At 53.4% G+C, this 14256-nt stretch overlaps 1 protein-coding gene across 6 annotated transcripts in view; it reads left to right on the top strand.

Moving 5' to 3' along the window:
- Positions 1 to 14127, top strand: part of RNF111 (ring finger protein 111) — a 27876-nt gene extending 13749 nt beyond the window's left edge. The window contains exons 4-14 of one of the 6 annotated variants that reach the window (XM_044438597.1): positions 1799 to 1962; positions 2918 to 3115; positions 3822 to 4141; positions 4377 to 4623; positions 4894 to 5260; positions 5707 to 5832; positions 6776 to 6902; positions 9450 to 9542; positions 10490 to 10585; positions 11512 to 11639; positions 12765 to 14127. In XM_044438597.1, coding sequence (XP_044294532.1) covers positions 1799 to 1962; positions 2918 to 3115; positions 3822 to 4141; positions 4377 to 4623; positions 4894 to 5260; positions 5707 to 5832; positions 6776 to 6902; positions 9450 to 9542; positions 10490 to 10585; positions 11512 to 11639; positions 12765 to 12882 — 1984 coding nt within the window. In that variant the 3' untranslated portion in view covers positions 12883 to 14127. Of the gene's footprint in view, positions 1 to 1798; positions 1963 to 2917; positions 3116 to 3821; positions 4142 to 4373; positions 4624 to 4893; positions 5261 to 5706; positions 5833 to 6775; positions 6903 to 9449; positions 9543 to 10489; positions 10586 to 11511; positions 11640 to 12764 lie in introns of all 6 variants that reach the window. The other 5 variants (XM_044438596.1, XM_044438599.1, XM_044438598.1 and 2 more) reach the window with 5 other exon arrangements.
- Positions 14128 to 14256: the final 129 nt, after the last annotated feature.

Here is a 14256-nt window from a genome sequence, read left to right as displayed (position 1 = left end):
CTAGGAGGAGCAGAGGATGACCTGGGCCATCCCTAATCAGCTAGTTTGGCCAGGACATCTGGCAGTGGAGAAAATGAAGTCGTGGGTGGGAAGGGCAAGCTGGACGGAGGAGCTAGGTGGAGCACACAGAGGAAGGTCAGAAGAGAACAAGGAAAAGTTAATTGATTCACAAGCATGCAGGCTGCTCTTTCCCTGCTCCCACTGCCCACCCTGGCCAAAGTCATAAAGGTTTGCTTCCTCCTCTGCATCTCTGTCTCCCTCTGTCTCTCTCCCTCTGTCTCTCTCCCTCTCTCCCCGCAGCTCTGGACCTGGAGTGCATGCTTCCTCTCCCCAGGACTCACAGCCAGTTGAGCTGCTGTGGCAGAGCCTCAAGCAACCCTGATCGCTTGGGCTTGCCCGGAGAAGGCACGAATGGGGCTTTGTCCACGCCTGGTCCATTGGTGCCTGCTGCTGGCGGCAACTCTCAGAAGTCTCCCCTGGAGGCCCATCCCGGCCCTGCTGACTGAGTTGTTGGGTTCTTCTTTCTTTTCCAATAGGAGTTATTAGCAGTTGAGACCAAACAAGTGCTCTGTCACCTTGTTTGCTCAGGTGTTTTCCTCCCAGTTTTTTGCACCACGCTTCCATTGTCTATCTTAGGTATTGGCAACAATGGGGGTGTGGGGGAGACCAAGGTCATAATAGGTCAATAATACAAGCTAGAGATACCAACTTGCAGTTAAAACTCTCCAGTTTATCACAGATCAAGAGTTTCATGGAACAATATTGTTTTAGCTTGAATCTGAGAATAAATGAAGGGTACCAGCTGTCGGAAGTCTTGCTTTGTAGGCCACCCCCAGGAGCTGGACCTTCAGAAGGAGACCCCCACCCCCACCCCAGCTTGCCATCATTCAGACCTCCCAGGGACTGAGCCATCCAAAGCAAAGCTTCCTCTGATTTGAAAGAGTGGGAGGTCCTATTTGGGAGGCTGAGTCCAGTAATCTATCGTCTTCATCAACATTTGTTACATTGCATTCATATCCTGCCTTTTTTCCTTTTGCAAGAAACTCACGGCTGCTTACAACGTGCTCTTTCACTTCATTTTTATCCTCATAATAACAGCTCCACGGAGCAGCTTGTGCTGACTGGCCCAAAGTGGCTGAGTGAGGACCAGAACTCGGTCCTCAGCCCTCCGCTCCAATGCACTACCCAACCGTACTCTGGAAATGTGTTCTGAAGTGAATTGGCAAGTTGTGCAGTGGAGCCAGACTTTGCGAAGAATACGGGCTGTGGTTGCTCTTTACAGTCAGCCATATCCCAAGGAAACCTTCAGGGGCAGTCCTGCATGGAGACCACTCCAGCAACCCAACTGTGTGGTTACCAAGGGCTTCTCAGAGATGCCTGTTTTAGTTTGCCTGAGTTAGAAACTGCCTCTTCTGCTACACGGCATCTCAGGGTGGTTGCTGCCAGTGCCAGCACACCCATGTGTGAACCTCACAATAAGATTTGACTTGAGATCGCAACTTTGGAAACACAAACCTGGAGAGGCCAAGGATGGAAATGGGGGAAGCCCTCTTCCACCACGCAGAACTTTATTCATTTAAGAAACATGAGTGGACAGCAGGGATTCTGCGCTTTGCTTTGAAGTGTATCACACGGGACTGAAGTTGGTGTGCAGCTGATCCAGAAAACAAAGTACAGCTTGAAACAAATGGCAGCCTCGCGTGTGCGCCAGTGGTGCAGCTTCGCTTCGGCAGGCCAGCTTAATCAGCCTGCCATGAGAAGCGAGCCTTCCTTTCACCTCCTGTGCTCCTTCTCCCAGGTCTCGGTCATCCGTTGGGCACTCTCGCTCCCACTGGGGCCACGGGTCCAACTCGCTCGCCTCGCGGCCACAGGAGCAGCGGAACCGCAGCAGAATCTCCACAGTCATCCAGCCACTGAGGCAGAACGCAGCAGAAGTGGTGGATCTCACGGTGGATGAGGACGGTAGGTCGCTGCAGCGGCGCATCTTCGTCCCCCTCTTGCAGAAAAGGTATCCTGAAAGAGTGGGGAAGCGCAGGGCTGCCTCTGCAGCTGTGAAGGGCCAGGCATGCTCTCTTTTCCATGGGCTGCCTCTGGAAGGGGCAGGACAGAGGACCAGGCAGAAAGGTGCCCCGCTCACCCCTCGCGGCCTGGATGCAAGTGTTTCTGCTGACTCCAGGGCTGGCTTTTCCCCCAAGCGTCGGATCCCTGTTGCAACGCAGCTGCTGACCCCACCCAGTCCGTGGAAGCGGAGCAGCGTGACTGGACACCGCCCCACACGCTGCTGTTGTGCCTGCAGAGGCACGTGGAAAGGCTTGGGGTGCCCAGGCACTTGAACACATTTATTACAGCGTGCGCATTCATGGGCTGCCGTCCAGGCCTGCTCCCGTCCTCCAACATGCCTGCCTAAAGACAGGTTTCCTTTCCGTCTGTATGCTAAACCAAGGGAGAGGTCTGTATGGTTGGTTGCATTTCTATACAGAATTCTGTAATGGTGCAAAAGGCTTCCTGCCTCTTGATTTTCTGGTGGGCAGGGCAAAACTTGCAACCTTTGTTGCCGTCTTTTAAGCCTTGGTCAGAAGAGGGCCTCAGGTAATGGTTCTGCTGTGCAGGTAAGTCCACGTCAGGAGGTGCTCAGCCCCTTGATGTTGGTTTCTCCACCAAGCACCACTGCTGACAGCCACTGCAAAGCTAAGGGCTGCTCAGGCTGCTGCCAGTAAGAATGTCTGCAGAGCTGGTGAAGGGAAGAGTACCTGTGTCCCCGCCAGGGTGAGCGAGCGAGCGAGCGAGCGCACACTGCTGAGGTGGCCAGTCGGTCGCTGTGCAGGCTGCCTGGGGTCGGACGCAGAGGCACGTTAAAGGAGCGCGTTCTGAGTTGCAAGCCACTTGCTCAAATGCCATGCTTTTGGTTTGTCCATAGAGCCAACCGTGGTGCCGACAACCTCCTCCGGAGGGGAATCCCAGGCAACACATCCTGCTCCTGAAGGTGGCCCCAGCGCGACAGCCGCAGAGCAGGTCTCTGACGTCGTTTCCAGCATCCCCAGCAGCCAGTCCTCATTGGTACCAGAGCCACTCGTGGTTCTCACCAGCAGCAGCTCTGCTGGAAACGCAGCAGGAGGTATGGACCGCGGTCTCAGGCTTTTGCAGTCAGTTGCCAGATCAGTTAGCTGCAAGGGCGATGGGGCCCACAACCAGAGTAGCGTAGGCACCTCTGGAGTCAGTGTCCCCCTCCTTTGTGGATGGTCCCCCCCTCAAGACGTCCTGAGATGCCAGGTCAGGCAGCAAAGCTGTGGGAGGGGGCCTCCAGTTCTGAGCAGGGCTCCCTCTTCCTGAGCTTCTCCCGTCCTTGGGCTGGTGAAGGTTCCCTGGGCCCCTGCGGCCAGCATGACGGTCCATCAGAGACTCCGGCTTGGCCAGTATGCCTGGCCTGCAAAAGATCACCAAGTCTGGAACGCCACCCTAGATGACCCGTTGGCACTGCAGTGTGCCTGGTGTAGCGCTTAGCAAGTATCCCCAGGGCAGTTTCGTTTCTTAGCGAGAAGATTGGCAGGCTTGGTAAGCAGACTGCCCTGGCTGAGGGGCAGTGGAGAGGAAAGTGAGAGCCGCTGGGAGAGGAAACGGCCTGGAGCGTTGCGGGGGAGGCCCAGCTGGCTGGCACAGGGGCCTCCCATGCAGCCCCGGGGCCCCTCTGCAAGAAGCATGGCGCTCTCGTCCAGCTCCGCCGCTTGCAGCGCTTCCGGCTTCCATGCTGCCCTTCCCCACCGCCGCCGCCTCGTTATGTTACCAGCCGTGTTGAAAACTGCTTCTCTCCTTGCCCGTTCCAGACGACACGAGAGGAAACGCCTCCAACGCAGCGCTGGAGCCGGGCCCCCCCGCGATGCCGAGGCTGCCCTCCTGCTGCCCCCAGCATTCTCCATGTGGGGGGGCGCCGCAGAGCCACCACGTCCCGGGACACCCCCACGCCGGCTGCTTCCAGCAGCACAGCCACCACTTCCAGCACCACCAGCACCATCACCATGCCCCCCACACGGGCGTCCCGCTCTCCCCCTCCTTCAGCGAATCCAGCTGCCCGGTCGAGCGGCCGCCCCCAGTACCGGCGCCCGGGGGGCCAAGCAGCAGCTCCGGCGCCACTTACCACGACCAGGCAAGTGATCTCGGAGGCGCACCGGCAAGGTTTTCATGTCGTGGCGAGGAACTGCCTGCAGCTGTCCACCTCCCTCTGCCCGCTGGGCTTGACGCTGTTTCGGGGGCGGGGCGGGGAAGCACAGTCAGCATGGTACTTTCGGTGCGTTGGAACGGGGGGGAGTCGTGTGGGTGAGGGCTGCCTCTCAGCTGCACTTTCTCAACCCTCCTGTCTCCCCCTCGCCCCGCTGCAGCAGGCCCTGCCCGTAGACTTAAGCAGCAACGGCGTAAGAAACCACGGGAGCACTCCGTTCCACGGCGCGTCGGCCTTCGACCCCTGCTGCCCAGGATCCTCCTCCCGAACCACCATCTACGGGCACCAGGCCGGAGCCGCTTCGAGCCAGCCCGTCGCCATCGATGGATACAGCGCCAGCCTGGTGGCCCCGCCCCCGGCCCCGCCCCCGGCCTCCTTGTCCTCCTGCCGGCATTACATGCACTCTCCTTGTAAGTAGGGCGGGTGGGGGAGAGCCTGCCGCAGGGCCACTTCACCCCCCTGCAGGGGCTCCACAAAGTGGCCCAGCTGCCAGGAGTCTCCCGCCACAGCCGGGGTGCCGTGATCTTCCGTGCTGTGCGTGTGGCCCTTCCAGCGGGACAGGGCACAGCTGCCCGGGTCAGCCGACTTGGGTGCCGCGAGGGGGAGGCAGAACAACCCCTGTGGAGCGGAATGACTGCCCAGGACTAACCTGCCCTCTGGCTTGCTCCTTCCCCCTCCAGATGCCTCTTTGACTCGACCACTTCACCACCAAGCGTCCGCCTGCCCCCATTCCCATGGGAATGCCCCTCCTCCGGCTCCACCCCAGCCCCCTCAGCCGTCCCCTCAAGTCGACTACGTCATCCCCCACCCCATCCACCCCTTCCACCCCTCCATCTCCTCGCACGCCTCCTCCCACCCTGTCCCACCTCCGCCCCCAGCCCACCCCCTGGCCAGTGCTGCAGCCCCGATCCCACAGCCACTCCCGGCTGCCCACCAGTCCCTTTCCCATCACCTCCCGGCCGCCGCGCCCTCCGCCCAGAGGCTGCACCCCCACGAAGTGATCCAGCGGATGGAGGTCCAGAGGAGGAGAATGATGCAGCATCCCACGTACGTTGGCGGGAAGCCCAGAGTCCCAGGGTGCCTTGGGGCTGTGGGGAGGGTGAGGCAGCCGTTTTTTGTATTCCAAAGACTAAATGGGATTTTTGTGAAGCTAAGTCTGTTTGAGAAATGTGCTTAATTTTGATACTTTGGCTTGGAGCAAAGATTCTGCATGGTCTTTCGCCAGCCAGGGTCTTTTCCCCTTGCTGCTCCCCTCCTCCATGTGTTCATGCGCTTGGATGGACCTTGGCCGAGGCACGGGGGTGGGAGGGCTCTCTGCAAGCAGGGCAGGCAGGCTGACTGTGCAGGTGTGAGAGGAGGGAACACGGGAGCCCTCCCCTCCTCGACCTTCCGTTCCAGAAACGGGGTGGGCGGGGGGGGGGTCTGCCGGGACCTGGGGAGGAGCTTCAGCCTTGGTGAGCAGGCGGCAACCCTCTGCTTTCCCTCCCTCGCAGGCGAGCCCATGAGCGGCCTCCGCCCCACCCCCACCGCATGCATCCCAACTATGGCCACGGGCATCACATCCATGTACCGCAGACGATGTCGTCCCACCCGCGACAAGCGCCAGAGCGCTCTGCCTGGTGAGTGGTGGTAGTGTCTTTCATCCTTGTTTAATTCATTTCTGTGCCGCCCCACTGCTCAAGCGCTCTCGCTCCACCTAAAAGCCTTTACCTGGAAGCAAGCATAGGCAGGTCCCTCTGCTGAACTTAATTCAGCCCCGCTGCCACTTAATTTGTTCTAAATTGCTGACTTGGCAGATACCATAAACTTTGCTGGCTGGTGTCTTTCGAGGAGGTTTGTCGCTGATCCCTCGGTAGCGGGGGGATTTAGTCGGCTGTGTTTCCGTCCTGCCTTTCTTCCTAGAAGAGTGGAGTTTCTCAGGGCAGCCTCATGCTAGCTCCAAGACAGGCTCTGCCCTTAAGGTTTAACTTGTCACACACTTTTGACATGATTTTGACATGTTTGGGGTGAGTGTGTTGCAAGCCATGTCCGAAGCTGAAGTGTGAGGAGTGCTCACTAGTGCTCTGGAGCCTCGGCAGGCCCCTGGAGGTGTGGGGGCCGCATCTCCCACCTGCCTGGAGAAGTGCAGGGTGTAGCTCTTCCTGGGCCGCAATGCAGGCAGTCCAGCTTCTCTCTGGACACCCCAGACTTCCACTCCAGCTTAAACTAAAGTCCCTGCCCCCTTGTGTTGTATAGGATGCATGCTGTGGTTTAAAACTTAAACCAAAAATAGCTTGCTTTTTTCTGTCAGATGAGAGCTGCCCTTGGAAACCACTAAGAAATATTGGAAGGGAATAAAATGCAAGCGTACAGGTCCAGAGCGGTCCCTGTGAATTGGGCCCCAAAGCAAGGTGGTAACGGAGGAGGCTCCTTGCAGGGCCAGTGCTGACGGTAGTTCCCAAATCCTCCCATATCCAAGTTCTCCCCTGTGGAAGAGAACGCCGTGTCCAGGATGCTGCAGGAGGCACCGACTTAAACCGTGAGAGCAAGTCTAACTGACACTGCACTTTCCGCCCCCGACAGGGAACTGGGAATCGAAGCAGGAGTGACGGCCGCAACCTACCCACCAGGCCCGCTGCACCCTCACTTGGCGCACTATCACACCCCGCCTCGACTTCACCACTTGCAAATTGGCGCACTTCCGCTAATGGTAAGGAGGAGGGCCGTGCAGGTGCGGCCACCACCTGTCCCTTCCCAGGGAAGCTCGCAGCGCCTGCCTGGGGACAGGACCAGTGGAAGCCCCCTTTGGAAAGAGCGGGGTTGTGTCCGAGAGCCCCAGGCAGAGCGCACCCACCTGGGCGTTTCCTTCCTTGCTCACTTCTGTGTGTATGAAGAGCTTGGAAATCGCAGCGGATGCTTGCACAGAAAGCGAGCTGGGACTTTTATCGGATTTAAGACCGCAACAGTCCTGACACGAAATCAGGAAAAACCCACCCTAAATTCTCCAGTAGCACATTGACCCTCTGCATCTGATTGTTTTGTTTGGGGTGTATTTCAATGAGTAGCTTCAGATGGCTGGGTTACTCCGTAATTAGTATGAGAAAGTTCATTACAATGAATTTCTAGGTCGTTCTGCTATCGATTTGGTGGAAGAGGCTTTGAAATTACTTTCCCCTTTTAATACCAACACTAGGCATATGTCTGGCAGTGGTAATGGCAAGAGGAGGTGTTGGGACGCCAGGAAAGGTCGAGTTGCCGGGTACTGCTTCTCTTTTTACTGTCAGACTTGTGTGGATCGCAGCAGAGTCTGAAGTTGACTGTTTAGGGGCTAGATCCCCCCCCCCATCCCAGGCTTGGGACCAGGTGCCATTCTCTCTCATTCTGAAGTTATTCTGGAGCTGTGGAAGCAGATGATGCAAACGGAAGATGCTGCCACAGATGCACCCCAGCTGTTCTCCCTGAACTCGGTAGCTGGCAGTGCCTTTCTGTGGACATGACTTAAGGGCTTGGGCCCCCGAGCAGGAAAAGAAAACTGTAGAAGTTCCGTGCAGAGGCCCCTGCCCTGCGACCACCATTCTTGACAACACAAGCGGCACCGACTTTCCGCCTACCGCTAAAGGGCAAAGCAGGCAGAGGGGCGAGGGCCTTTGGCAGAGGCTGTGGGTGCACTGCCCTATAGCAACACTGCAGGCCCTTTCTGAATTGCCACCGTTAACATTTTGCAGCTCGTGGCATCATCTGGAAGTTGCTGCATGCCAGAGGTGTTTGGTTTAACTGAAACAGTTGTCAGGCGGCCATTGGGAAACACAGGAGACGCAGGGCGAGGTGGGAATGGACAGGAGTGGTGGCCTCCTCTGTTCATGGCTGAGGCACGGTGGCTCTGAGCCCAGAGAGCAGGTTGTGAGGCACCGGCGGTGGCTGGCTCCGGTGCGTCCTGGCCCCTGGATTTTGAGTGACCGCTGAAGCCCAAGTTTCTGTGTGGCTCTTAAGAGCACATGAGCGATACTGTAGCTGGTCGGCCAGATGGGAAGTTGTCATCTAGATGAATTCCAGGCAGAAGTTCTTCCTCTTTTGGGCAGCTAGTTATTTAAAAGTTGTGTTCCTCGCTTTTCTATCAAACTCCCTCAAAGACAGTTTACCACAGACTCAAGCACTGCAAGAATTAAGTGACCTGAGGAAAGAGGGCCACCGGCCGGCTAAATGGCTTGAACCTAGCAGGACTTTAAAGTTTGAAATGTGGAGTTCATCTGTTGTTTCCAACACAGTCTGGTTTTCTGGTTGTGGTAAAGAATTCCTTGACGCATGGCGGGCACCTTTCAGGTTGTTGCCTTGCTTGCTTGAGCTTAAGCATTTGCTTTCCTGCAGTCTCACCTGACAGGCTCAGAGGACACAGGCTTCTGGAGACGATGCCAGTGATGCTGCAGAGCAGCAAATCTGCTTGCCCAGGTGTGGCCGTTGCTGCACGCAGGCTGCTTTTAAAGGAGGGAATGACGTTTGCCAGGCAGCTGAATTCAGAGCACATGTGCTCCTCCAGTTTGAGTCTGTTCTCTCTTTCTTTTCCATAAAAAGACATTGGAATTTCTAATGGAGAGGGGGGGGGGGGGAGGGAGGGAGTGAATGTGTGTGTATGTACATGCGTGTGTGTGTGAGTGGGCACATGCACATCTAGAGAGTTTCTGATATAATATGGAAAGGATGTGTTTGGGAAAACATAGCCATTGGACAGTTGAATTTAAAGTTTAGTTTTGCCATGGTATCAATGTTGGATCAGTCCCTGGCATGCCTTAAACACTGGCTTGAGCTTCTTGTATATCCATTTACATGTTTGAAATTATGCTGAAATACATGAGCAGAACGTTTACTCATTCCCATGGACAGAATTCATTTTCTTCCCTTGTGAGCATTATGATTATCATGCTAGACCTCATGGGTGCGCACACACATACAGCGTCCATGCTTACGTGAGCCTTTCCAGAATGCACCCCCGACTGAGGCCTGCTCTGGGGGAGAACCGGTTGCCTGCTTCACCCGTTCCAGTGCCGCCTCCCTCCTTCCCGCAGTATGGCTCTGCAGTGTGGGAGCTCTTGCAGTGAGGAAGCAGGGAGGGGGCGGCGGGCCAGCCCGTGCCCAGACGCTGCCTGTGGCAGCTGGTGGCGGCAAGGGCACAAGCGACAGGGCTCTGTATGTTTGCCGCGTGAAGAGTAAAATGCGCCACTGTCCTGCGATTAGCCTTAACTCCATTCTGCTATTTGAATAGGTTCCTGACATGGCGGGCTACCCTCACATCCGTTACATTTCATCGGGATTGGATGGAACTTCATTCAGAGGCCCATTCAGGGGCAATTTTGAGGTTTGTAATAGAATCAACCTGGCTACGTGGCAGCAACTTTGCTTGAGGGAATGATTGGGTGGGGCTGTTGGCAGAATCTGATGCCGCTCAAACGGGGCTCCTCTGTGTTCGCTTGTTATGATGCCCTCTGGCCCTCTTTGTGCCATGGAACAGAGGAGGTGCCAGACGCCGGGCCAGGTCTTTTGTGGATGACACCCAGCAGGCGGCTGCTGAAGGGCTCTGTACTGCACGAAGTATCTGTGCTAACAAGATGCAGTACTGCTCAAGGTGGCTGGGAGAAGGGGACAGTTGGCGCTAAATTCTTGAGCTCCTCTTACTAAAGTGCAACCAGGCCACTCTGACAGCTGCAATTTGTTATGTGGAGGAGAGAAATGAAGGTATCAGATGCAGAGAGTTAATGAACTCTTAATGGTCCAGTCCATTGCATAGGAAGGATTTCTGAAAAAGCTGTTCTCTTGGGGACTAAAATTCAACACTCTGCTTCAGTCTTCTCAGTGCAAATACCACGATTGTCATGATTCGCAGTGCAGTTATTTTACCTTTAGTAAACATGCATCAAACCATCCCATTCATAAACAGACGTGTTAATCTGGCTATTCACCAACAAGGTGTCCTTCACATACCCACCGAGCCTTGGCAAGGAACACGAAAGGGATCCATTTAATGGAAGTGGCTCACAGGCCTCTGAGGTCTCGGGAGCCACTTCAGCACCAGGCGGGCCCTCTCAGAGCCCCTGTATGGCATCAGAGCAGGTAAGCTAACGGCAGCCGGGGAGCCAGGATCCATGTCCGTGGGCCAGGCCACTGCTGCTTGAGGAGAGTTCAGGAATGGAGAACTACCATGCCATTTTTCAGAGAAACTGTGTGCAAATGAAAGGGGAGAAGCTACTGATGCCATCTTAGTGAGTGCCAAGATACTAAATTCTTCTGGTTTCTCCTCAATTGCAGGAATTAATTCATCTGGAAGAACGTCTAGGGAATGTGAATCGTGGTGCTTCCCAAGGAACAATTGAAAGATGCACATATCCACACAAGTACAAAAAGGTGAGCATTTCTCAGTGCTTGAACATTTCTAATAAAGTTTTGCACGTCTCTCTGGGTGGCAGGAGTGGAGTGGGAGAGAGGATGCACATTAAACAATGTATTCAACGTGTAGGCCATGATTTCCTATAATGAGATACTGTGTAAGTATGGCTGGCCCAGGATGGCCATTGAATACTTACCATAAGGAACTGAAATGGCAAATCTTAACCAAGCCTGCAGCTCTAGCAGAGTATATTTCCCATGTAAAAGAGTTGAATTGTTTCTAACTGGGTGGCTGAAACAAGTTCCTACACCCATTGCACTGCTGAGAGGGAATGAGAAAGGTTTCCAGTTTAGCTTCTTTGCTGGGCACTGGGAGTTTGGGAAGCATTCTGATGTTTCATCACCTGCAGAAGTAGCACTGTCATAGACATACTGTTGTTCTCGCTAGCTTGCAAAAGTGAATCATGGGAATTTGCAGCAAATTTACCTGCTGAGTCTTACTTTGCACGGTAGTGCGACAGGTGACCGACTGAGCAAACATCAGCTTTATCCGTTTTGTGCATGATGCTGCCCTGGCCTTGTTGGGCAGGATGATACGCCAGGGCACATCTGCAAACGTGCCTGTTTTCTGCTTAGCTTCAGTCTCAGATATAGCATACTCCCGGCCTGTTTCCTGGGGTCTGCAACCATCTTCCTAAATGTTCAGTCTTGAGCTTTTCGCAGATGCCTGCACTGTCAGAGCTCAGTAGGTTTTGAAAACATTTGACGGAAGCCTGGGATTTGGGGTCAGCACAGCAAGGTTTCTTTAGCCTAGTGGTTGCATTTTGTTAAACCTCCATGTGTGTGTGGTGGGAAGCGTATGTCAGATGTCGTTGTTAACTTTGGCTGTTGTGTATGAAACAGATCTCATTCAGTTTGCCAATAATGTCATCTCTGCTAATAAGGTAACAACTGATTGGTTCTCACAGAGGAAACTGCACTGCAAACAAGATGGAGAGGAAGGAACTGAAGAAGATACTGAGGAAAAGTGCACCATTTGCTTATCTATATTAGAGGAAGGTGAAGATGTCAGGTAAATGGAAAGGCCCAGCTGCTTGTGATGCCCAGCCAGTGGCCCCCGGAGCCATGCTGGAAAATGTTCTGCGTATGCCGAGCGTGACCGGCTGCCTTCAGAAATTCAGGCAGGCATGTCCCTTCAGGGGGCGCAAGCGCATCATCAGTGCGGGAATGAACTGACATTGGAAAATACTGTTAACATGCTCAGTTAATGGGGTTTAATATTACACTGGATGCGTGTAATATTTCCCCCCATGGCATTTAGAGGACCCATTTCGGTAGCCTGGGAGATCAACAGGGAGAGCCTGCAGTTCCAGTGCAGAGTAAGGTCCACTTTAGACGTTGCCACCGTTCTGCTGAGCATCATCAAAGCGCTCTGCCCAGGGACAAACGCCTTCTGTTTGTCATTCCACCTTTTTGAAAGGATGCCTGCTGGGCACACGCCAGCGCTCCAGGCTCTTTGCCATGTGCAGCTGCTGCATAAGCAACATTCCAGCGTTGCCACAGGCAGTGGGTGAGGATGTCTCTGCTGTGCCCCTTGCTCCTGTGTCAGGGGCGTCCTGCTGTTCCCAGGGACATTCTGCCCTTCTGGCCGCTGGTGGCACCTCGAGGCCCTGAGGCCAGATGTCGGGGCAGTTCTGCTTCAGCACCTCACATGGCCTGACTTGGTGTGTTTTTAGCACCGAGCGCTCGGGACATGCAGGATTGCCAGTGTGTATTGGGAGAATGTCAACCTTCCTTTTCAGTTCATTATTTTAAAGGGTCCAGAGCTTGCTGCTTTCAGAGAGATGCCTGCAGGGGCAAGCCAAGGCTCTAAAACAAGAGGGTGGCGAGGGGAATGGGAGGTGCCATCACCAGACTCGTTTCCAGTGAGTCGCTCTCTATAATACACACCTGCTTGCTAATCCACCACCCTGCAAGCACAAGCCATGTGGCCCAGCTGAGTACCGTGGTGCCACAAGGCCCATCACTCCAGAGGAATATGCCCAGGCCCTATTAACTCACCTCCCTTAATGGGTCGGTTAGCATGTGATATACAAACAAGCGGGGGAGACAAAAAGGGGACCCGCCTCATGACGCACATTTCTCCTCTGGTCTGCAAGCAACTCAGCCGTCTTCCTCCTGCTCTGCTTCTTTGTAGGCGCCTTCCGTGTATGCATCTCTTTCACCAAGTCTGCGTAGATCAATGGCTGATCACAAACAAGAAGTGCCCCATTTGCAGAGTGGACATTGAAGCTCAGCTGCCGAGCGAGAGTTGACACCCTTTTGCCTAAAACTTCCGGCTTTCCTCCTCCACGCCCATCCTTCCTGGTACTGCAGTCAACCAAAGATGGCATGACTTACCTGTGCAGATGTTGGAAGCATTTGAACCTGCTAGAGTGCCGTTTGTCCGCTCTGTGGTATACCTGATGCTAACCCTACGGTTCAGTGTATTTATAAAGCTTTTTTTGGTTCTGTTTAGACCTTACGATTTCCCCCGCTCTTAACACGTTTTCCTGTACTTTTTGCATGGTTCCTTGTATTGCATTTCTTTGCACATGTTATGGGCTTAGTGACCTCCCCAAACTTGCAGGCAAGATTATCTGCTTTAGAAAGTAGAATTGTGTGGTCTTTTTTGTTTCTATTTTTTACATAGAGTCAAGCTTTTCAGAGTATGATTTCACTCATTACTAACCTCAGAGTCCTTAATTTAATCAAGTATTTTAGTTTTAAATGTATAAAGATCAACTTTTAAAAAAAAGAATATTATTGTGTTTTTAAGACATTCCTTAATTAGGAAAAAAGCTGCTGTATACTTGCGTTGGGCAGAAACGCTGAGCGCTTCTCCTGCACAAGCCCCATTAAAACGAATGGGGGATGTGCAAGAGCACTGCAAGCGCTGTCCGTTCCAAGTCGCACCATCCGTAATTACTGGGAACATAACCTTCAAATCCCTCGATCTCAACTGGCTTACTCACCATTGGATCACCCTCCTCAGATCACATTTTCATGTCCTTAAACCTTCAGCACAATGCAAATATATCTGAATGTCAATATTAAAAACATTTAGACTGCTGTCCAATTGTATGTACCATTTTCTTATGTCTAGCAATTTGAATCTCTCTAACACAATATTTTGCTGCTGTGAAACAGCACTAATGAACACTAAATAATTGATTTCAACTAGCTGGGTTGTAGATATATGCCGATTGAATGAAATCAGTTTGTAGGAAAACAGGGGGAAAGGCAAGGTTTTTTGTCTTTTTTTGTCTCTCTCTCTCTCTCTCTCTTTTGTTTTGCTCCTCAGTCTTACCTTAAATTCATCTAAAGATCTGCACAAACTGGTTTTGTAAAAAAAGAAAAGAAAAAACCAACCACAAATATTAAATCCGTACTTAGAAATTCATTTCCGAAGGCAAATATCCATGAATTCATAGAAATTTTAAGGGTCCCTGTTCTGTCATGGGATCTGGGTGGTGTTTTTTTTATTTTAGTTTTACAGTTAATAAAGTTAGCTGAATCCACCTGTCTGTCTGTTGTGTTGCGTCTCAAAAATCAGTTTGAAACTGTTGTAGACACTGGCCTATTGTGCTGTTGCTCTCACCTTGCAAGGGCTGCTGGTTGGGCAGGTGGCGCTGGATGACTGAGCAGCA

The sequence above is a fragment of the Varanus komodoensis genome, unplaced genomic scaffold (assembly GCF_004798865.1).
Source record: "Varanus komodoensis strain SLA01 unplaced genomic scaffold, ASM479886v1 scaffold33, whole genome shotgun sequence".
NCBI lineage: Eukaryota > Metazoa > Chordata > Lepidosauria > Squamata > Varanidae > Varanus > Varanus komodoensis.
This window is presented reverse-complemented; position numbering and strand designations above follow the sequence as displayed.